We start from the raw sequence: 24048 nt of genomic DNA on the forward strand, positions 1-24048 counted from the left end.
GGTGAATGCCGGAACAGAAAAAATAAAATAAAAACTGCGCGATTCGCCATTTTTAAAAATGAGGAATGCACGTGGCTTTTTTTGTTTATTTTTTTCGCGTGGTATCGAATGGTATCGAGTATCGCAATACTTTTTCATGGTATCGAAACCGAATCAAAAATTTGGTATCGCAACAACTCTAGTGGGTTGTAGACTCCGTCTCATGCTACCACTAGAGTGAAAGCACCGCCTGCATTCAAAAGTGACCAAAACATCAGCCAGGAAGCATAGGAACTGAGAAGTGGTCTGTGGTCACCACCTGCAAAACCACTCCTTTATTGGGGGTGTCAGGCTAATTGCCTATGATTTCCACCTGTTGTCTATCCCATTTGCACAACAGCATGTGAAATTGATTGTCACTCAGTGTTGCTTCCTAAGTGGACAGTTTGATTATTGACTTGGAGTTACATTGTGTTGTTTAAGTGTTCCCTTTATTTTTTTGAGCAGTGTATAAAAAAAACTGAAAAAGGTAAGAAACAAGAGAAAAGTAGGGGCAAAACGAATACAAAATCCCATGCCACAAAACAAAGAGCTAAAATATTTAGAAGCCTTTTAGTTGCAATAAAATATAGCAGCAAATTAAGACTAAATGTTTCAGCGTGCATATTTTAATGCCTAGAAACAAAGTGAGGTTAGTTTGCACACAAACTTTAATCAGACAACAAGAATGTGCATGATTACCTAATAGCTAAAAGGGGTTGCCCAGGCCTCAGGGTGGTATAAAAAACTAAAAGCCATACTCCTCCAATCTACGCACCACTGGTCCAATTCTTTGGTCACAGCAAATGCCTGCTCAGTCAAGGACTGGAGTCAGGGATTGAACAGGAAGGCATTTCCAGGCATTTTCTGCATGTCCTGAGAGGGCCAGGAGGCAGAAACCGGCATAGACCTGTAAGCACTAGTGGACTAAGGCCCCTGCCAAATTTTGTTATCCCCCTTAGCAAACTATTTAATATATCACTGGCAACCAACAACAAAAGAGGGGATGAAAGGGAAGCGGAACCAAAGTTTAAAAAATAAAAATTCTCATCTGTGAAACTGCTATTTAAAGGGGTTCTGCACTTTGTTTAAACTGATGATCTATCCTCTGGATAGATCATCAGCTTCTGATCGGCGGGGGTCCTGACCCCCGCCGATGAGCTGTTTGAGAAGGCAGCGCCGCTGCCTTCTCACTGTTTATCGCAGGCCCAGTGACGTCACGACTATTATCACTGGCCTGGGCGCGGCTAAGCTCCATTCTCTTGAATGGAGCTTAGCCCCGCCCACGCTAGTTGATACTAGTCGTGACGTCACTCGGCCAGCGGTAAACAGTGAGAAGGCCGCGGCGCTGCTGGAGCGCCACTGCCTTCTCAAACAGCTGATCGGCGGGGGTCCCGGGTGTCGGACCCCCGCCGATCAGAAGCTGCTGATCTATCTAGAGGATAGATCATCAGTTTAAAAGTGCAGAACCCCTTTAATGTAGTGTAATGCATCTTGGCATTACTGGACCTTAGGTGTCTGCATACATAAAGTGCACCTGACATTTTATAAAATGTTTGACCTGTCAAACTGAAAGTCTATGACCCTGTACACCCCAAGCAGAGCCAGTCAGAAATAAAGGGGGCACAATGCTTACCTGAGAGCTTCTGCCTCATCAATAAACATCTGTGGTGGCCTCGGCACCCGTCACTATGACATGTGAAAGATTTTATAGAATGACAGGTACGCTTAAATGACACCTTCCCTGTCCAGTCTCAATATGTATTATTATTAGACATAGTTTTAGGAAACAGACAAGCCCAGCAGTTTCCAGCATTGCAGAGACCCAAAGTTGGCTATACACAATAAGGCTGCTTTCACACAGTGTTTGATCACTGATTTCCATCAGGGATTGAGAGTCAAAACCGGGTGCAGGTCAAAAACAGAACAAGTGCAGATCTTTCCCTTAGACCTCGTCTCTGTGTAGCCTCCAATCCTGATTTTGGCTCACAGCCACTGGCCAAATACTGACTGTGTGAAAGCAGCCTAAATCCGGATGGACCTCGCTGACTAGATCATGTGTATAGCACAGTTTGATTGGCGTCTGACAAGATTCAGGTAACATGAGCATCATACGCCCTGTAAAGCTCAAAGATTTTAATAGTACAAGACAATGACATCCAGATCCCACTCTTTCCTCTTCTGAGTAAGAAAGTGAGACGGCCACTGTGCAAAGATCACTGCTTGTATACACGCTACATGCATTGGTCTAAACAGTATCTTGGGTGTCAGCAAATCTGAGTGAGCAGATGAGATGAAGGAACCCCACACACCATGCTCACCAAGTTCTCACCGTTTAAAGAGAATGTGTCACTTCCTCACAGAAGTTCAACAGGCTGCATAACATTGCAGATGTATTATCGCTAACTCCAGGACTGTGTCTTTCGCTTCTATCTTCTCCCGTTCTTCCACTACCAGTTCCCGATAGAGCATTGTCAGGTGGGCAGTCTCCAGTGTCAATGGCCGGCTGACAATTTACTGCTACCAGGTGGTGAAACCAACAGCACCAATAGTGGAGAAATGGGAGCAGACAGAGTTAAAGAACACCACAAGAGAAAGGAATAACTTCGCTGCCAAGATATGCAGGCTGTGGTATGTTGAACATTTGTGAGGTCCTCTTTAAGAGCTTGATTTTAAAATACTCTTTGGGAAATTTAGTGAAATGGAAACCTCCAGAAAACATTTCACGTAAAGACATGACCATCTTTTGGCACGAACAAGGTTCTCAGCATGTGGTGTTCAAAGTGAACGTGGGGAAACGTCCTCCCACCTGTTGCTGAAGCTTCAGAAGCTGTTGTTGTTTCTCTTGCAGTACCTGGAGCTGCTGTTCGGCTGAGGCCATTGCATGAGAGAGCGATTGTAGAGCGACCTGAGCTGCGGAGCTCAGAGCGGTTGAGGCTTCTCCCACTGTACCAGCAGACAAGCCGCCCACTGCTGGGGTCACGCCAAACGTACTCACTGGCATAGGGCGAAAGAAAACACAACTATATAAATAAATGTAATCATGTGCAGAAAGCTTAATAATCATATAGGTAAGTTTTACCGACATTCCCTAAAACATACACATACATTAAAAGGGTTGTCGAAAAAGGGGTAGCTCCTGTTCACAATGGGAGTAACGGAAACAGCGGAGTGCTGATGGGGTGGGCCCTTAGTCCTATCTTGCTGTTGTAACTCCTTTAAGTTTTTGTTAACAGGGGGAAGATTTGTTACAAAAAACTTCAACGACTGGAAAATCTGTTCCACCAATCTGAATGGATGGTTTGTGTAGCACATTGCCGATCAGTTGTTAGGAGAGGCCGGGAGCTCCCACGGCCTCTTTTCTAGGCCAAGTGACGTCACTGTACATCGGTCACATGGCCTAGTTGCAGCTCAGCCCGTATACTATATACAGAGCTGTGCCTGTTGAGCTGCCGAGAGCTGGCCGTGCTCACCAGAGCTCCGGTCCGTGCGGTGGATCCATAGAAAAGCATATCGGCAGGGTGCAGAGGATAGATCAACAGTAAAAAAAGAAATTTAATCTGAAAACCCCTTTAAGGTCCAGGATAATAGTGCCAATACAACATGGTCAGAATACATTGGAGAGAGTTGAAAAAGAAGAAAAAAAAATTAAATAAATGTATGTACCTGTAAATGTACTTGCATCGTCCCTCTCAATTCTGGTGCCATCACTTGTGGAAACGCAAGTAAAGTGCAAAGGCTCAACTTCTAACAGCCCAGTCAGAGACGTGAAACTGCCCTCGGCAGCTGTGCTGCTGTTCACTTTTCCGCTACCTGTGAAGAAAACGGGCAGATGTATGGGTTTACAGCCAGTTCAACAGTTAATACTCCATAAAGATATCATATTTCTACTATGAATGCAGATGGGCAGCAATTGTTAATACTGTTCCGTCCAATGTTTGCATTGCATGTCTGAAATGGTATTGTAGATTGTCCCTCATGATTCCTCTGTGTGACACTGGTGTGCACACCAAAGAAAACATATGGATCCATAGATAGGAGCAGATGAGCATGAAACAATAAAAGGTCCATGTCAGCTGATTTATAGAGCTGACATAAAACAACAATGGCAAGTGACTAAAGCCAAGTCCAATTCCCCGCATCTATAATATAGAAAATCTGACTATAGTCACATTAAAAGGATATGGACTCCTTCGGGGCAATTTTTATGACTGCATTTTACTTTTTTTATTTTATTTGAATTTTATTAAAAATGTTCAGCTATTTCCAAGATACAGGGGTTACAAATCAGTCTTATCTCTTGACCTCATCAACAATAATAGCTTAATTCTTAGCAAACTGATAAGAATATGGCTTATAAAGTGTTTATCAGAGATAAGAGCTACAAATGGGATTCAAAGAAAAGAAAGTGACTGCTTGCAGACTGATTTTTAACTCCTGTGTCTCAGAAACAGCTATTTAAAAAAAAAAAAAAAAGTAAAAAAAAAAACAAAAACATTTTTTGCCCAAAATAAGTAAAATACAATCATGAACAAAATGCCCCCAGAAGTGTACAGCCGTTAAAGGGAACCGGTCACGTTGAACATGGTGTTTGAACTGCAGGCACCACGTTATAGAGCAGGAGGAGCTGAGCAGACTGATGTATAGTTTTGTGGGAAAAGATTCACTATAAAGAGTGTTCATTGGTTTAATTTCTCGCTTATTCTGGGTTGGGAAGTCAATGAGGTGGTCCCATTAGTGATTGACAGCCTTCCCTTTATGACCGTGTCTACAGATAGCTGTCAATCACTGATAGGACCGCCTCCTGGACTTCAAAGCCCAGAATGAGCAGGAATATAACATAAATTGCAAGTTTTACTGAATCTTTTCCCATAAAACTATACATCGATCTGCTCAGCTCCTCCTACTCTATAACATGCTGCCTGTAGCTCAAAGACTATGTTCAAAGTGACAGGTTGCCTTTAACCACCTCAGCCCCCAGTGCTTAAACACCCTGAAAGACCAGGCCACTTTTTACACTTCTGACCTACACTACTTTCACCATTTATTGCTCGGTCATGCAACTTACCACCCAAATGAATTTTACCTCCTTTTCTTCTCACTAATAGAGCTTTCATTTGGTGGTATTTCATTGCTGCTGACATTTTTACTTTTTTTGTTATTAATCGAAATTTAACGATTTTTTTGCAAAAAAATGACATTTTTCACTTTCAGTTGTAAAATTTTGCAAAAAAAATGACATCCATATATAAATTTTGCTCTAAATTTATTGTTCTACATGTCTTTGATAAAAAAAAAATGTTTGGGTAAAAAAAAAATGGTTTGGGTAAAAGTTATAGCGTTTACAAACTATGGTACAAAAATGTGAATTTCCGCTTTTTGAAGCAGCTCTGACTTTCTGAGCACCTGTCATGTTTCCTGAGGTTCTACAATGCCCAGACAGTACAAACACCCCACAAATGACCCCATTTCGGAAAGTACACACCCTAAGGTATTCGCTGATGGGGATAGTGAGTTCATAGAACTTTTTATTTTTTGTCACAAGTTAGCGGAAAATGATGATTTTTTTTTTTTTTTTTTTTTTCTTACAAAGTCTCATATTCCACTAACTTGTGACAAAAAATAAAAACTTCCATGAACTCACTATGCCCATCACGAAATACCTTGGGGTCTCTTCTTTCCAAAATGGGGTCACTTGTGGGGTAGTTATACTGCCCTGGCATTCTAGGGGCCCAAATGTGTGGTAAGGAGTTTGAAATCAAATTCTGTAAAAACTGACCAGTGAAATCCGAAAGGTGCTCTTTGGAATGTGGGCCCCTTTGCCCACCTAGGCTGCAAAAAAGTGTCACACATCTGGTATCTCCGTATTCAGTAGAAGTTGGGGAATGTGTTTTGGGGTGTCATTTTACATATACCCATGCTGGGTGAGATAAATATCTTGGTCAAATGCCAACTTTGTATAAAAAAATGGGAAAAGTTGTCTTTTGCCAAGATATTTCTCTCACCCAGCATGGGTATATGTAAAAAGACACCCCAAAACACATTCCCCAACTTCTCCTGAATACGGAGATACCAGATGTGTGACACTTTTTTGCAGCCTAGGTGGGCAAAGGGGCCCATATTCCAAAGAGCACCTTTCGGATTTCACTCGTCATTTTTTACAGAATTTGATTTCAAACTCCTTACCACACATTTGGGCCCCTAGAATGCCAGGGCAGTATAACTACCCCACAAGTGACCCCATTTTGGAAAGAAGAGACCCCAAGGTATTCGCTGATGGGCATAGTGAGTTCATGGAAGTTTTTATTTTTTGTCACAAGTTAGTGGAATATGAGACTTTGTATGAAAAAAAAAATATATAAAAAAAATCATCATTTTCCACTAACTTGTGACAAAAAATAAAAAATTCTAGGAACTCGCCATGCCCCTCACGGAATACCTTGGGGTGTCTTCTTTCCAAAATGGGGTCACTTGTGGGGTAGTTATACTGCCCTGGCATTTTCCAGGGGCCCTAATGTGTGGTAAGTAGGTAAATGACCAGTGAAATCCAAAAGGTGCTCTTTGGAATATGGGCCCCTTTGCCCACCTAGGCTGCAAAAAAGTGCCACACATGTGGTATCTCCGTACTCAGGAGAAGTTGGGGAATGTGTTTTGGGGTGTCTTTTTACATATACCCATGCTGGGTGAGAGAAATATCTTGGCAAAAGACAACTTTTCCCATTTTTTTATACAAAGTTGGCATTTGACCAAGATATTTATCTCACCCAGAATGGGTATATGTAAAATGACACCCCAAAACACATTCCCCACCTTCTCCTGAGTACGGAGATACCAGATGCGTGACACTTTTTTGCAGCCTAGGTGGGCAAAGGGGCCCATATTCCAAAGAGCACCTTTCGGATTTCACTGGTCATTTTTTACAGAATTTGATTTCAAACTCCTTACCACACATTTGGGCCCCTAAAATACCAGGGCATTATATCTACCCCACAAGTGACCCCATTTTGGAAAGAATAGACCCCAAGGTATTCGCTGATGGGCATAGTAAGTTCATGGAAGTTTTTATTTTTTGTCACAAGTTAGTGGAATATGAGACTTTGTATGAAAAAAAAAAAAAAAAAAAAAAATCATCATTTTCCACTAACTTGTGACAAAAAATAAAAAATTCTAGGAACTCGCCATGCCCCTCACGGAATACCTTGGGGTGTCTTCTTTCCAAAATGGGGTCACTTGTGGGGTAGTTATACTGCCCTGGCATTTTCCAGGGGCCCTAATGTGTGGTAAGTAGGTAAATGACCAGTGAAATCCGAAAGGTGCTCTTTGGAATATGGGCCCCTTTGCCCACCTAGGCTGTAAAAAAGTGTCACACATCTGGTATCTCCGTACTCGGGAGAAGTTGGGGAATGTGTTTTGGGGTGTCTTTTTACATATACCCATGCTGGGTGAGAGAAATATCTTGGCAAAAGACAACTTTTCCCATTTTTTTATACAAAGTTGGCATTTGACCAAGATATTTATCTCACCCAGCATGGGTATATGTAAAAAGACACCCCAAAACACATTCCCCAACTTCTCCTGAGTACGGCGATACCAGATGTGTGACACTTTTTTGCAGCCTAGATGCGCAAAGGGGCCCAAATTCCTTTTAGGAGGGCATTTTTAGACATTTGGATACCAGACTTCTTCTCACGCTTTGGGGCCCCTAGAATGCCAGGGCAGTATAAATACCCCACATGTGACCCCATTTTGGAAAGAAGACACCCCAAGGTATTCAATGAGGGGCATGGCGAGTTCATAGAAATTTTTTTTTTTTGGCACAAGTTAGCGGAAATTGATATTTTTTATTTTTTTCTCACAAAGTCTCCCGTTCCGCTAACTTGGGACAAAAATTTCAATCTTTCATGGACTCAATATGCCCCTCACGGAATACCTGGGGGTGTCTTCTTTCCGAAATGGGGTCACATGTGGGGTATTTATACTGCCCTGGCATTCTAGGGGCCCTAAAGCGTGAGAAGAAGTCTGGAATATAAATGTCTAAAAAATTTTACGCATTTGGATTCCGTGAGGGGTATGGTGAGTTCATGTGAGATTTTATTTTTTGTCACAAGTTAGTGGAATATGAGACTTTGTAAGAAAAAAAAATAATAATTCCGCTAACTTGGGCCAAAAAAATGTCTGAATGGAGCCTTACAGGGGGGTGATCAATGACAGGGGGGTGATCAATGACAGGGGGGTTGATCAATGACAGAGGGTTGATCAATGACAGGGGGGTGATCAATGACAGGGGGGTGATCAATGACAGGGGGGGTGATCAATGACAGGGGGGTGATCAATGACAGGGGGGTGATCAATGACAGGGGTGGTGATCAATGACAGGGGTGGTGATCAATGACAGGGGTGGTGATCAATGACAGGGGGGTGATCAGGGAGTCTATATGGGGTGATAACCACAGTCATTTATCACGCCCGTGTAAGGCTTCATTCAGACGTCCGGATGCGTTTTGCGGATCCGATCCATCCATCAGTGGATCCGTAAAAATCATGCGGACGTCTGAATGGAGCTTTACAGGGGGGTGATCAATGACAGGGGGGTAATCAATGACAGGGGGGTGATCAGGGAGTCTATATGGGGTGATCACCACAGTCATTGATCATGCCCCTGTAAGGCTTCATTCAGACGTCCGGATGCGTTTTGCGGATCCGATCCATCTATCAGTGGATCCGTAAAAATCATGCGGACGTCTGAATGGAGCTTTACAGGGGGGTAATCAATGACAGGGGGGTGATCAGGGAGTCTATATGGGGTGATAACCACAGTCATTGATCATGCCCCTGTAAGGCTTCATTCAGACGTCCGGATGCGTTTTGCGGATCCGATCCATCTATCAGTGGATCCGTAAAAATCATGCGGACATCTGAATGGAGCTTTACAGGGGGGTGATCAGGGAGTCTATATGGGGTGATCACCACAGTCATTGATCATGCCCCTGTAAGGCTTCATTCAGACGTCCGGATGCGTTTTGCGGATCCGATCCATCTATCAGTGGATCCGTAAAAATCATGCGGACGTCTGAATGGAGCTTTACAGGGGGGTAATCAATGACAGGGGGGTGATCAGGGAGTCTATATGGGGTGATAACCACAGTCATTGATCATGCCCCTGTAAGGCTTCATTCAGACGTCCGGATGCGTTTTGCGGATCCGATCCATCTATCAGTGGATCCGTAAAAATCATGCGGACATCTGAATGGAGCTTTACAGGGGGTTGATCAATGACAGGGGGGTAATCAATGACAGGGGGGTGATCAGGGAGTCTATATGGGGTGATCAGGGGGGATTAGGGGTGATCAGGGGCTAATAAGGGGTTAATAAGTGACGGGGGGGGGGGGGTGTAGTGTAGTGTAGTGGTGCTTGGTGGGACTTTACTGAGCTACCTGTGTCCTCTGGTGGTCGATCCAAACAAATGGGACCACCAGAGGACCAGGTAGCAGGTATATTAGACGCTGTTATCAAAACAGCGTCTAATATACCTGTTAGGGGTTAAAAAAAACACATCTCCAGCCTGCCAGCGAACGATCGCCGCTGGCAGGCTGGAGATCAACTCTCTTACCTTCCGTTCCTGTGAGCGCGCGCGCCTGTGTGCGCGCGTTCACAGGAAATCTCGCGTCTCGCGAGAGGACGCGCCGGCGCGTCCAGGAGGAATGAATCAACCACCTCCAGGACGCGTCTGTGCGTACAGCGGTCCGGAGGTGGTTAAAAATGATGTACACTTTTGGGGGCATTTTTTTTTTATTACTGCCTCATATGAAGCAATTCTAATACGAAGTCCGTTTTTCACATGGCAGCCAATCCCTGGATGGCATCTCAGACACTTTCTTATAATGGTTTTGCGTAATGAGGTCTACTGCATGGAACTGAATCAGATTTACACCCCGGTGATCATATACACACATAAGTGATACTATTCAGTTAGGCTAAGCGCACTGAAAACTCTTGATATACATTAGCCTGTGTTCTTACCACATATGGATGAACACGTTCAGTGTATGTGCCAGGTAAAGTACAGACACAGACCAAAAGTAACCACAGACCCTGTTTACTTTCTTTTTTCTTCTTTTAACTGAGGTATACAGTATACTATACAGTAGACACATGTGGAGGTACACAGAGGAATACCCTTATGCATAGAACAAATGCAATAGGATACTGCTACTGTACACGTTTCTTTCTTGTTTTGTTGGCTTGTAAAAAAAAATGCCATAAAATGTGTGTGTTTTGAGAAATTTGAGGTATAATATTTTTTTTTCCCCCCCAGATATTTTTTTTTCTATAGAGAATTCTATGGGAAAATGCCAGAAAAAACGCCACACCCCGAGCAGGGCTCCAGATGGCGACCAAAATGGTCGCCAATGCGACTTAGAATTTACAAATGGCGACAGGACTTTTTAGTCTTGACGGCATTTGCGACTAGACCCGCCGGCGCAGCTCTGCAGTTGAATACAGCGGCGGGGCACAGGAGATGATAGTTCTCTGCCCCACCACCGTTGTTCTTCTCAGCAGCGCAGTGGAGGAGTCTCTCCCTACCCCCTGTGCTGCTGCCTGCGCGAATAAGAAGAGAGACGGGAGGAGAAGGGGAGGGGCTGTGGCCACTGTGCCACCAATGAAGATAACTGACCTGTTAATACAAATACAAGAGGCGGGAGCCGGAATCACATAGCCGGCACCCGACCTCTATGACAGGGAGCTGCGTTCAGCGGCAGTTAACCCTTCAGGTGCGGTGCCTGAGGGGTTAACTGCAGCGGATCGCAGCTCCCTGTAATAGAGGTCGGGTAGCGGCTATTTGATTCCGGCTCCCGCCTCCTGTATTTGTATTAACAGGTCAGTTATTGTCATTGGTGGCACAGTGCCAATGAGGGCTAAAAAATAAAAAATAAATTAACTCACCTCCTCCAATTGATCGCGTAGCTGCCGGTCTCCTGTTCTTTATTCAGGACCTGTGGTGACGTCACTGAGCTCATCACATGGTCCATTACCATGGTGATGGATCATGTGATGTACCATGTGTGGAGCACAGTGATGTCACCACAGGTCCTTTGACAGGTACTGAAGAAAGAACAGGAGACCGGCAGCTACGCGATCAATTGGAGGAGGCGAGTTAATTTATTTTTTAGCCCTCATTGGCACTGGGGTGTTGGGGGGGCGCACTGCGCCACCAATGTTTATTATACTGGGGTGTTGGGGGGGCCGCACTGCACCACCAATGTTTATTATACTGGGGTGTTGGGGGGGGCGCACTGCGCCACCAATGTTTATTATACTGGGGTGTTGGGGGGGGGGGCACACTGCGCCACCAATGTTTATGTTATTGGGGTGTATATAATGTTTATTATATTGACCTTGTACGAAGCATTCTGTATTAAAGAATGCTATTATTTTCCCTTATATCCATGTTATAAGGGAAAAAAATACAGTGAATACTTTCATCCTAGCAACCATGCGTGAAAATCGCACCGCATCCGCACTTGCTTGTGGATGCTTGCGATTTTCACGCAGCCCCATTAACTTCTATGGGGCCTGCGTTGCATGAAAAACTCACAATATAGAGCATGCTGCGATTTTCACGCAACGCACAAGTGATGCGTGAAAATCACCGCTCATGTGCACAGCCCCATAGAAGTGAATGGGTCCGGATTCAGTGCGGGTGCAATGCGTTCACCTCACGCATTGCACCCGTGCAGAAATCTCGCCCATGTGAAAGGGGCCTAAGGGTGAATAGGACAAGGGTTCCAGCCCCTAAGGGGGCTAATAGCAAGTAAAAAAAAAATACACAAACACTAAGGCCTCTTTCAGACGGGGGTGTCCGGATTAGGTGCGGATGCATTGCGGCAAACCCGCGCAAGTAGGTACGCAATTGCAGTCAGTTTTGACTGCGATTGCGTTCCGATGTTCAGTTTTTATCAAGCGGCTGCAATGTGTTTTGCACGCGCGTGATAAAAAACAGACTGTGGTACCCATACTCGAACTTCTTCACAGAAAATCAGGTTTGGGTTAGTTGTAGTGTAGATTGTATTATTTCCCCTTATAACGGTTATAAGGGAAAATAATAGCATTCTGAATACAGAATGCATAGTACAATAGGGCTGGAGGGGTTAAAAAAATAAAAATAAATTTAACTCACCTTAATCCACTTGTTCGCGCAGCCCGCATCTCTTCTGTCTTCATCTGTGAGCAATAGGACCTTTGATGACTTCACTGCGTTCATCACATGGTCCATCACATGATCCATCACCATGGTGATGGATCATGTGATGCGCGTAGTGACGTCATCAAAGGTCCTATTGTAAACAGATAAAGACAGAAGAGATGCCGGCTGCGCGAACAAGTGGATTAAGGCGAGTTAAATTATTATAATAATTTTTTTTTTTAACCCCTCCAGCCCTATTTTACTTTGCATTCTGTCACATTAAAATTTCCTCAGGCAATAAAGGTTATAAAACTAGTATCAGGAACACTATGATTCCTCTTATGGAGTAAAAAGTAAAAAGTACAAAAAGGTCCTTATGTAACTGAAGGATGCCTACCTATGCAGATGATCAGTCTGCATGTAGGTTTTAATATTAGAATGGGCTGAGTCAGCTTGTCTCTTCTTGCGTCCTGAGAATATAGTCACTTCAAAGAAAAAAGCTGGAACAGTCTTACCCCATGTGGATGTACTCCGGGCAGCTGCTACAAAAGCGATGTCCTTGCTGAGGTCGTCCGATCCTCTGCGGCGTGTAGCGGTGGTGCGCACGTGTCCTTCGGCGTCCTCGGCGTCTTCTTGTGTTCCGGCTTCCTGGATCGCTGCGTCACTCTCTGTTACACAGGATGTGACGTTCCTGTGACCGGAAGTGTCGGTCTGTTGTTCCGGCCTGCTGACCGATTTATCAGCAGGCTATATACTGATATTCACCTTTAGTTAGAGAAAGGACTTTTTTGGTACATAATCCAAGTACTATTCTGGGTAAAACCAAACGCGTTTCGGTGCACTCTTGCACCTTCATCAGTGGTGAATAGTACTGTTCATTTCCTTCCTTTTATAGGGGAGGGATCATTAAGACATTCAGGGTAAATCCAAACTATGGAGTGGAATTCGGATAAGAAATGACATATATAATAAAATACTACAAATCTCATTCTATATGAATAACTTAGCGATTGTTAATATCACACAGCGTTGGATAAGTAATATGACATATAAAAATTAAATTTATTAATAATGGGGGTATGTTATTATCAATACTTGACATCAATATTAAAATTCATAAAAATTCATAAAATTCACAAAAAATTCACAGAAAATTCATAAAAAATTGCATAAATATTCCTATAAATAAATCAACATTCATATAACATGATAGAATGATAAAATTTAATTTAATAAGCATGAAAGAGGCATAGAATATTATATTGTATTGTTGCTCTCTTTGCTGATCTGGATCTAGTTGTATTCATCTTGATTATATTGAATGTAGATAGATACATATATGTGTAGATGGGGGGAAGGGCCCGACTGGGAGAGGCCGTCGAGATGCTGATAAACAGCCCGAACTCGACAGACTGTCCCAGAGGGGCACATCCCCCTATAAAAATCCAAATAGTTCTAACTCTGCATTTAGGCCAGCAGGAGCAATTGTCTCAAATTCGAAAATCTTACGGGATTCTGCTCTGGACATGCTTGATATGTGGTTGCCCCCTCTCCAAGGTTTGTATACTCTTTCAAATGCTATGTATATTAATCCCGAGGGATCCTTGTTGTGATGTGTTTTGAAATGCTGAGACAATGTGTGATTTTCATAACCTTTTTTAATGTTACCAATATGTTCTGCTATCCTCTTTTTGAACAGTCTTTTCGTCCGGCCCACATATTGTTTGTGGCACGGACATTCCAAGATGTAAATAACATCTGAGGAATTGCATGACAGATTATCTTTGATTGTGTAACTAAAGGAATTTTGTCTTGATTGGACCTGTGTAGTTTTTTTCGGAAAATGTGTTAATTTACAATTATTACAGACCCCACATCTATAGAATCCCTTTAGATTGAGCCAGTTGGATTTGATATTTTTTCTTGGATTTTTTATAGTAGGGGCAATCAATATACCTAGATTCGGTGCCTTAGTATACGAGATTAATGGATTGTTTGGAAGCAATGGACCTATAATCTTATCCCTTTGTAAATGGTGCCAGTGTTTCCGTATTAGGGTATTGATTTTCTTATATTGTCCATGAAACGGGAGTGTTAATCTTATTTTTTCCCCTGATTCTTCTTGTTTCTCTTTATTTTTGTTTTTATTTTCAAAGAAAGATTTTCTTTCCATTTTTTTAACTTCAATTAAGGCCGAGTCTATAGTTTCTTCTGGGTATTGTTTTATTAGGAATTGTTGTTTTAATGTAGTAGCTTCCTTTTCGAAATCTGCGTTCAGAGTACAGTTTCTTTTCAGTCTTCTAAACTGACTCATGGGAATATTGAGTAGCCAGCGGGGAAGATGACAACTGGTGTAGAGTATGTATCCATTTTTCATAACTGGTTTGTTATATGTATTGCATACTAGTCTATTCCCTTCTATCTTTATTTTCAAATCGAGAAATTCTATGCCAGAGTTACTAATTTGGGTAATAAATTTTAAATTTCTGTCATTAATATTGATTTGGGTTAAAAATTCATCTAAAAGTATTTTGGTATCCTGCCAAATAAAAATAATGTCGTCGATATATCGACGCCAGAGCACCAGGCCCGCCCCCAGATGGGGTGTGATAGTTTCATATTCCCAATGTGCCATGAATAAATTCGCATAACTGGGGGCGAACCTGGTGCCCATGGCTGTGCCTCTTTCTTGAATGTAAAAGTCAGAATTGTAATAAAAATAGTTATGTGTTAAAATATATTTTACACCTTCCATTACATATTCTATCTGTTCTAAATTCAATATATTGGCTATGGTTAATTGTTGTTTCAAAGCTTCTAGACCTTGCTCATGATCTATGATGGTATATAGAGAACTCACGTCCATTGTACCCAAATACCAATGATCTTGGACTTCCAGTTGTTCTAATATTTTAATTATTTCCGTTGTATCCTTTATAAATGAAGGAACCTTTTTTACTGCCGGTTGGAGGAGTTTATCTAAATATTGTGAAAGATTTGATGTTATGGAGCCTATACCAGATATTATAGGCCTGCCTGGTGGTGATATAGAGTCTTTATGGATTTTTGGTAGGCAGTAGAAAACTGGGAGACGTTTTGGAGTATTGGTAATAAACTTATATTCCTGTTCTAATAATATTCCATTAGTATAACCTTTATTGCAATATTTCATTAGGTCATTATAGAAGAAATTTATTGGGTCAGATTTCAGTTTTCTATATGTAGCGGAGTCTGATAGTTGTCTCTGACACTCCAACTTGTATAGATTTGTGTCTAATACGACTATTGCTCCGCCCTTATCCGCTGGTCTAATTGTAATGTTTTCTGTGGCTTGTAATTCTTTAATAGCATTTATTTCAGTTCTAGTTAGATTGTTATATGCATGTTTATTACTCAACTTTCTTATATCCGATTCCATGTTTTTCCTGAATGTCGCAATTTCGTAACTTATTTCTTGCCTTGGGAATTTTCTTGATTTTGGTTTTAATTCTGTATGTTCATATTTGGATATTGCAGTTGTTTGTATGGTAGGATTCTTCATATGGTATCTTTTTAGGCATAACTTCCTAATGAATTTTTCGATACCAATATAAGTAGAGAATTTATCTAAATTTGTGGTCGGTGAAAATTTTATTCCTTTGTTTAATAGTTTTATTTGTGCATTAGAAAGATTCGTTTGACTAAGGTTAACAATTGCAGTTTGTTCTATCTGTATATCCTGTGTTCCCTGTCTTTTTTGTGTCCGACCTCTTCGTGTTTTCTTGTGTCTTTTTGAGACCGTGTTCTCGGTGGTGACCATTGTCTGTGTTGGTCTCTCATATATCTCTGTTCGTGATTGTGTGGAATTTGATAGTGATTGTTCACATCGTATTGGTGATTGTGGTGTTTCTGTCGTAAGTTGTAATAGTGTCCCTGATGTTGATATTTGTGGTGATTTTCTTGTTCCCTGTGTTTGGACTGTGGAGGTGATTGCCGTGTTCTTATTCTGTGGTGAGGGGGGGTATGATCTAAAAAATTAGGTGTGGCTAAAGCTTCATATCGATTTGTTGTCGGTATGTTGTATTGATTGTGTATTCTATTCTCCTGTGTATTAATTTCTTCTCTATTATCTATTTGTGTCACTGGTGTTTCTTCTCTATTATATGTGTTCCTTGTTGTTGTCCTATCATATTTTGTATATTTGAATTTTTTTGATTTTCTCTTAATTATTTCCCTTTCTAAGTCATCTAGACTTCTGCAAATATTCTCTTGCCACCTGACATATTCATCATCTCTTCCCTAGGCAAGAAATAAGTTACGAAATTGCGACATTCAGGAAAAACATGGAATCGGATATAAGAAAGTTGAGTAATAAACATGCATATAACAATCTAACTAGAACTGAAATAAATGCTATTAAAGAATTACAAGCCACAGAAAACATTACAATTAGACCAGCGGATAAGGGCGGAGCAATAGTCGTATTAGACACAAATCTATATAAGTTAGAATGTCAGAGACAACTATCAGACTCCACTACATATAGAAAACTGAAATCTGACCCAATAAATTTCTTCTATAATGACCTAATGAAATATTGCAATAAAGGTTATACTAATGGAATATTATTAGAACAGGAATATAAGTTTATTACCAATACTCCAAAACGTCTCCCAGTTTTCTACTGCCTACCAAAAATCCATAAAGACTCTATATCACCACCAGGCAGGCCTATAATATCTGGTATAGGCTCCATAACATCAAATCTTTCACAATATTTAGATAAACTCCTCCAACCGGCAGTAAAAAAGGTTCCTTCATTTATAAAGGATACAACGGAAATAATTAAAATATTAGAACAACTGGAAGTCCAAGATCATTGGTATTTGGGTACAATGGACGTGAGTTCTCTATATACCATCATAGATCATGAGCAAGGTCTAGAAGCTTTGAAACAACAATTAACCATAGCCAATATATTGAATTTAGAACAGATAGAATATGTAATGGAAGGTGTAAAATATATTTTAACACATAACTATTTTTATTACAATTCTGACTTTTACATTCAAGAAAGAGGCACAGCCATGGGCACCAGGTTCACCCCAGTTATGCGAATTTATTCATGGCACATTGGGAATATGAAACTATCACACCCCATCTGGGGGCGGGCCTGGTGCTCTGGCGTCGATATATCGACGACATTATTTTTATTTGGCAGGATACCAAAATACTTTTAGATGAATTTTTAACCCAAATCAATATTAATGACAGAAATTTAAAATTTATTACCCAAATTAGTAACTCTGGCATAGAATTTCTCGATTTGAAAATAAAGATAGAAGGGAATAGACTAGTATGCAATACATATAACAAACCAGTTATGAAAAATGGATACATACTCTACACCAGTTGTCATCTTCCCCGCTGGCTACTCAATATTCCCATGAGTCAGTTTAGAAGACTGAAAAGAAACTGTACTCTGAACGCAGATTTCGAAAAGGAAGCTACTACATTAAAACAACAATTCCTAATAAAACAATACCCAGAAGAAACTATAGACTCGGCCTTAATTGAAGTTAAAAAAATGGAAAGAAAATCTTTCTTTGAAAATAAAAACAAAAATAAAGAGAAACAAGAAGAATCAGGGGAAAAAATAAGATTAATACTCCCGTTTCATGGACAATATAAGAAAATCAATACCCTAATACGGAAACACTGGCACCATTTACAAAGGGATAAGATTATAGGTCCATTGCTTCCAAACAATCCATTAATCTCGTATACTAAGGCACCGAATCTAGGTATATTGATTGCCCCTACTATAAAAAATCCAAGAAAAAATATCAAATCCAACTGGCTCAATCTAAAGGGATTCTATAGATGTGGGGTCTGTAATAATTGTAAATTAACACATTTTCCGAAAAAAACTACACAGGTCCAATCAAGACAAAATTCCTTTAGTTACACAATCAAAGATAATCTGTCATGCAATTCCTCAGATGTTATTTACATCTTGGAATGTCCGTGCCACAAACAATATGTGGGCCGGACGAAAAGACTGTTCAAAAAGAGGATAGCAGAACATATTGGTAACATTAAAAAAGGTTATGAAAATCACACATTGTCTCAGCATTTCAAAACACATCACAACAAGGATCCCTCGGGATTAATATACATAGCATTTGAAAGAGTATACAAACCTTGGAGAGGGGGCAACCACATATCAAGCATGTCCAGAGCAGAATCCCGTAAGATTTTCGAATTTGAGACAATTGCTCCTGCTGGCCTAAATGCAGAGTTAGAACTATTTGGATTTTTATAGGGGGATGTGCCCCTCTGGGACAGTCTGTCGAGTTCGGGCTGTTTATCAGCATCTCGACGGCCTCTCCCAGTCGGGCCCTTCCCCCCATCTACACATATATGTATCTATCTACATTCAATATAATCAAGATGAATACAACTAGATCCAGATCAGCAAAGAGAGCAACAATACAATATAATATTCTATGCCTCTTTCATGCTTATTAAATTAAATTTTATCATTCTACCATGTTATATGAATGTTGATTTATTTATAGGAATATTTATGCAATTTTTTATGAATTTTCTGTGAATTTTTTGTGAATTTTATGAATTTTTATGAATTTTAATATTGATGTCAAGTATTAATAACATACCCCCATTATTGATAAATTTAATTTTTATATGTCATATTACTTATCCAACGCTGTGTGATATTAACAATCGCTAAGTTATTCATATAGAATGAGATTTGTAGTATTTTATTATATATGTCATTTCTTATCCGAATTCCACTCCATAGTTTGGATTTACCCTGAATGTCTTAATGATCCCTCCCCTATAAAAGGAAGGAAATGAACAGTACTATTCACCACTGATGAAGGTGCAAGAGTGCACCGAAACGCGTTTGGTTTTACCCAGAATAGTACTTGGATTATGTACCAAAAAAGTCCTTTCTCTAACTAAAGGTGACTATCAGTATATAGCCTGCTGATAAATCGGTCAGCAGGCCGGAACAACAGACCGACACTTCCGGTCACAGGAACGTCACATCCTGTGTAACAGAGAGTGACGCAGCGATCCAGGAAGCCGGAACACAAGAAGACGCCGAGGACGCCGAAGGACACGTGCGCACCACCGCTACACGCCGCAGAGGATCGGACGACCTCAGCAAGGACATCGCTTTTGTAGCAGCTGCCCGGAGTACATCCACATGGGGTAAGACTGTTCCAGCTTTTTTCTTTAAAGTGACTATATTCTCAGGACGCAAGAAGAGACAAGCTGACTCACCCCATTCTAATATTAAAACCTACATGCAGACTGATCATCTGCATAGGTAGGCATCCTTCAGTTACATAAGGACCTTTTTGTACTTTTCACTTTTTACTCCATAAGAGGAATCATAGTGTTCCTGATACTAGTTTTATAACCTTTATTGCCTGAGGAAATTTTACTGTGACTGTACACTGCGTGCAGAATTATTAGGCAAATGAGTATTTTGACCACATCATCCTCTTTATGCATGTTGTCTTACTCCAAGCTGTATAGGCTCGAAAGCCTACTACCAATTAAGCATATTAGGTGATGTGCATCTCTGTAATGAGAAGGGGTGTGGTCTAATGACATCAACACCCTATATTAGGTGTGCATAATTATTAGGCAACTTCCTTTCCTTTGGCAAAATGGGTCAAAAGAAGGACTTGACAGGCTCAGAAAAGTCAAAAATAGTGAGATATCTTGCAGAGGGATGCAGCACTCTTAAAATTGCAAAGCTTCTGAAGCGTGATCATCGAACAATCAAGCGTTTCATTCAAAATAGTCAACAGGGTCGCAAGAAGCGTGTGGAAAAACCAAGGCGCAAAATAACTGCCCATGAACTGAGAAAAGTCAAGCGTGCAGCTGCCAAGATGCCACTTGCCACCAGTTTGGCCATATTTCAGAGCTGCAACATCACTGGAGTGCCCAAAAGCACAAGGTGTGCAATACTCAGAGACATGGCCAAGGTAAGAAAGGCTGAAAGACGACCACCACTGAACAAGACACACAAGCTGAAACGTCAAGACTGGGCCAAGAAATATCTCAAGACTGATTTTTCTAAGGTTTTATGGACTGATGAAATGAGAGTGAGTCTTGATGGGCCAAATGGATGGGCCCGTGGCTGGATTGGTAAAGGGCAGAGAGCTCCAGTCCGACTCAGACGCCAGCAAGGTGGAGGTGGAGTACTGGTTTGGGCTGGTATCATCAAAGATGAGCTTGTGGGGCCTTTTCGGGTTGAGGATGGAGTCAAGCTCAACTCCCAGTCCTACTGCCAGTTTCTGGAAGACACCTTCTTCAAGCAGTGGTACAGGAAGAAGTCTGCATCCTTCAAGAAAAACATGATTTTCATGCAGGACAATGCTCCATCACACGCCTCCAAGTACTCCACAGCGTGGCTGGCAAGAAAGGGTATAAAAGAAGAAAATCTAATGACATGGCCTCCTTGTTCACCTGATCTGAACCCCATTGAGAACCTGTGGTCCATCATCAAATGTGAGATTTACAAGGAGGGAAAACAGTACACCTCTCTGAACAGTGTCTGGGAGGCTGTGGTTGCTGCTGCACGCAATGTTGATGGTGAACAGATCAAAACACTGACAGAATCCATGGATGGCAGGCTTTTGAGTGTCCTTGCAAAGAAAGGTGGCTATATTGGTCACTGATTTGTTTTTGTTTTGTTTTTGAATGTCAGAAATGTATATTTGTGAATGTTGAGATGTTATATTGGTTTCACTGGTAAAAATAAATAATTGAAATGGGTATATATTTGTTTTTTGTTAAGTTGCCTAATAATTATGCACAGTAATAGTCACCTGCACACACAGATATCCCCCTAAAATAGCTAAAACTAAAAACAAACTAAAAACTACTTCCAAAAATATTCAGCTTTGATATTAATGAGTTTTTTGGGTTCATTGAGAACATGGTTGTTGTTCAATAATAAAATTAATCCTCAAAAATACAACTTGCCTAATAATTCTGCACTCCCTGTATGCTATACCACTATTGAAAGTTGTTATTACAGTCATCATTGCAGAAAGGTATAATTTTACAATTAATAAAAAAGTGGGATTTATCTCATATACTATTGAATTATTGACCTCCTATATATACCCAGTCATTTTTGAGTGCCCTCCATCCTGTGAAATTTTCTACTATATCAATTATTTTGGCAATTGGTACTGCCATATTTGGAGAGAGCACCTAACCGTGTTACGCAAGTCAGTTGAGCCTCTGTAATACTGTTTTCTACTTTGCATTCTGTATTCAGAATGCTATTATTTTCCCTTATAACCATGTTATAAGGGAAAATAATACAATCTACACTACAACTAACCCAAACCTGAACTTCTGTGAAGAAGTTCGGGTCTGGGTACCACAGTCTGTTTTTTATCACGCGCGTGCAAAACACATTGCACCCGCGCGATAAAAATTGAACATCGGAACGCAATCGCAGTCAAAACTGACTGCAATTGCGTTCCTACTCGCGCAGGTTTGCCGCAATGCACCGGGACGCATCCGGACCTAATCCGGACACGCCCGTGTGAAAGAGGCCTAAGGCTACTTTCACACTTGCGGCAGTGTGAACCGGCAAGCAGTTCCGTCGTCAGAACTGCCTGCCGGATCCGCCGATCTGGATGTGACTGAAAGCATTTGTGAGACGCATCCTGATGCGGATCAATCTCACAAATGCATTGCAAGAACGAATCCATCTCTCCGCTTGTCATGCGGACAGACGGATCCGTCTTGTATCTTTTTACACATTTTTACCGGTCTGCACATGCGCAGACCGGAAGGACGGATCCTGCATTCCGGTATTATGAATGCCGGATCTGGCACTAATACATTCCTATGGGGAAAAATGCCGGAATTCAGGCAAGTCTTCAGTTTTTTTCGCTGGAGATAAAACCGTAGCATGCTGCGGTTTTATCTTTTGCCTGATCAGTCAAAATGACGGAACTGAAGACATCCTGATGCATCCTGAACGGATTACTTTCCATTCAGAATGCATGGGGATATGCCTGATCAGTTCTTTTCTGGTATAGAGCCCCTAGGACGGAACTCTATACCGGAAATGAAAAATGCTAGTGTGAAAGTTCCCTAGCTAGTGTGAAAGTTTAAATCCCCCCTTTCCTAATTTTACATATAAAATATATAAACAATAAATAAATAAATATACAATACATAAATAAACAAACATATTACATAGCGATGCGTCCGAAAAGTTTAAACTATTAAATTATTTAAAAATATCTCCTATGCGGTGAGCATTTGCCATTTTTTTTGTCACCCCAAAAAATAGGATAGGACTGTTCTATTATGGGCCGAACGTTTCATAAAATGCGAAATGCACGCGGCTTTTTTGGCGTTTTTTTTTTGTTTTTGCACGGTATTGAGTATCGCAATACTTTTTTATGGTGACGAAAGCGAATCAAAATTTTGGTATAGAAACAACCCTACACCGATCTGATCGGCGTAGCGTTGTCACAATACCAAAATTTTGATTCGGTTTCGATTTGGCGACTAAAAATTTTATTTGGCTCCTAAATTTTTCAGTTCAGGAGCCAATGGCTACTAGGTAATTTTTTTTTAGACTGGAGCACTGACCCCGAGCATGCTGTGACTGGAAGAAAAAAGGAACACCAAGGGACAAAAACATACATAATCATAAAATGCCACACAAAAAAGCAAGGTTTATATTTTACTAATGGGCAACATGTAACATCTAGATGCACTATTTCTCTCACTGCAAAAAAAAATAAAAAATCTGAAAAAAACAGTGCAAAAATGCAGCTAAAAATTTGCTATTTTGGGGGAAAACTGGTGTGAAACCACCCTTAAATTGTCCACGCCCCACCTTTTTTTTTTTCAATATAAATCATGACAAAATAAGAAGTAGTTACTGAACTTTTCAGATGTGCTGTTTAAAGCGTCAATGACTTCACAAAAAAATGTTGATAGGTCAGAGACCTATTAAAACTTTAGATCAGTGGGGTCTGAGTGCTGAGACCCCCACGACCTCTAAAACAAGGGAAGAGAATGAGTGCGAACACATCCCGCACTCCCTCCTTGCCACAGGAGATGGGTTCCTTAAAGGTCTATGGTCCTGCCTCAATTCTGTCCTCAGCAGCGAGGAGAGAGCGCGTGACATATGTACTTCTCTCCCTTCATTCTAGAGATCGGTGGGGGTCTCTGCACTCAGCCCCAACATGATCTAAACTTTTGACGTCTCTATATGACACTTCAAAAGTTTAAAAAAATAAAATAAAAAAAGGTAGTGACCCTTTAATGTTGTTACCAAAACAAGGGTCTATAGTCTACAAAACGTTTGCTACTGCATTACTTACCTAAAAGAACATCTGAAAGGTCAATTTCATCTGACTGGATTCCAGAGCTACTATTGTATATGTTTTTACATGAGGAGCCGCTGACTTCCAAATCAAAGAGTACTGGATCAAAAGGAGAACTGTACAGTCCATATCTACAATACAAATGGATGGAATTTTAATTCTCATTATGTAAAATCTAAAAAATAAAAACTCAGCTGATAGCAGCAACTCAGTGATGCTTGCAATAAACAAAAGTGTAAAAATCTATTATGACACATGATGATATCCATTTTAGATTTTCTCTAAACAGTTTGTTACCTAGTCTGAAGTAGCGCCTCCATAGGTGTAAGCCGGTCCTGCAGCTGTCTGGACACGGCAGTGAGCAGAGAGGCACAGGCAGTGCTACAACCAGCCAGATCTTCATCCTTCACGTAATTTAACAAGACAAAGTACCAGTAGACTGCTCCTGCAGTAATA

At 41.0% G+C, this 24048-nt stretch overlaps 1 protein-coding gene across 10 annotated transcripts in view; it reads right to left on the bottom strand.

Moving 5' to 3' along the window:
• Positions 1–24048, bottom strand: part of BIRC6 (baculoviral IAP repeat containing 6) — a 312461-nt gene that overhangs the window by 183039 nt on the left and 105374 nt on the right. For 8 of the 10 annotated variants that reach the window (XR_005778475.1, XM_040429565.1, XM_040429557.1 and 5 more), the window contains 4 exons: positions 23890–24037; positions 23590–23723; positions 3685–3831; positions 2828–3015 (listed from right to left, as the gene is read on the bottom strand). Coding sequence is in view for 9 of the 10 variants with exons in the window: in XM_040429565.1 (XP_040285499.1) it covers positions 2828–3015; positions 3685–3831; positions 23590–23723; positions 23890–24037 (617 nt within the window). In the remaining variant the exon portion in view is untranslated. The remainder of the gene's footprint in view (positions 1–2827; positions 3016–3684; positions 3832–23589; positions 23724–23889; positions 24038–24048) is intronic. The other 2 variants (XM_040429564.1, XM_040429563.1) reach the window with 1 other exon arrangement.

Source organism: Bufo bufo, chromosome 4, assembly GCF_905171765.1.
Source record: "Bufo bufo chromosome 4, aBufBuf1.1, whole genome shotgun sequence".
In the NCBI taxonomy this organism is placed as follows: domain Eukaryota; kingdom Metazoa; phylum Chordata; class Amphibia; order Anura; family Bufonidae; genus Bufo; species Bufo bufo.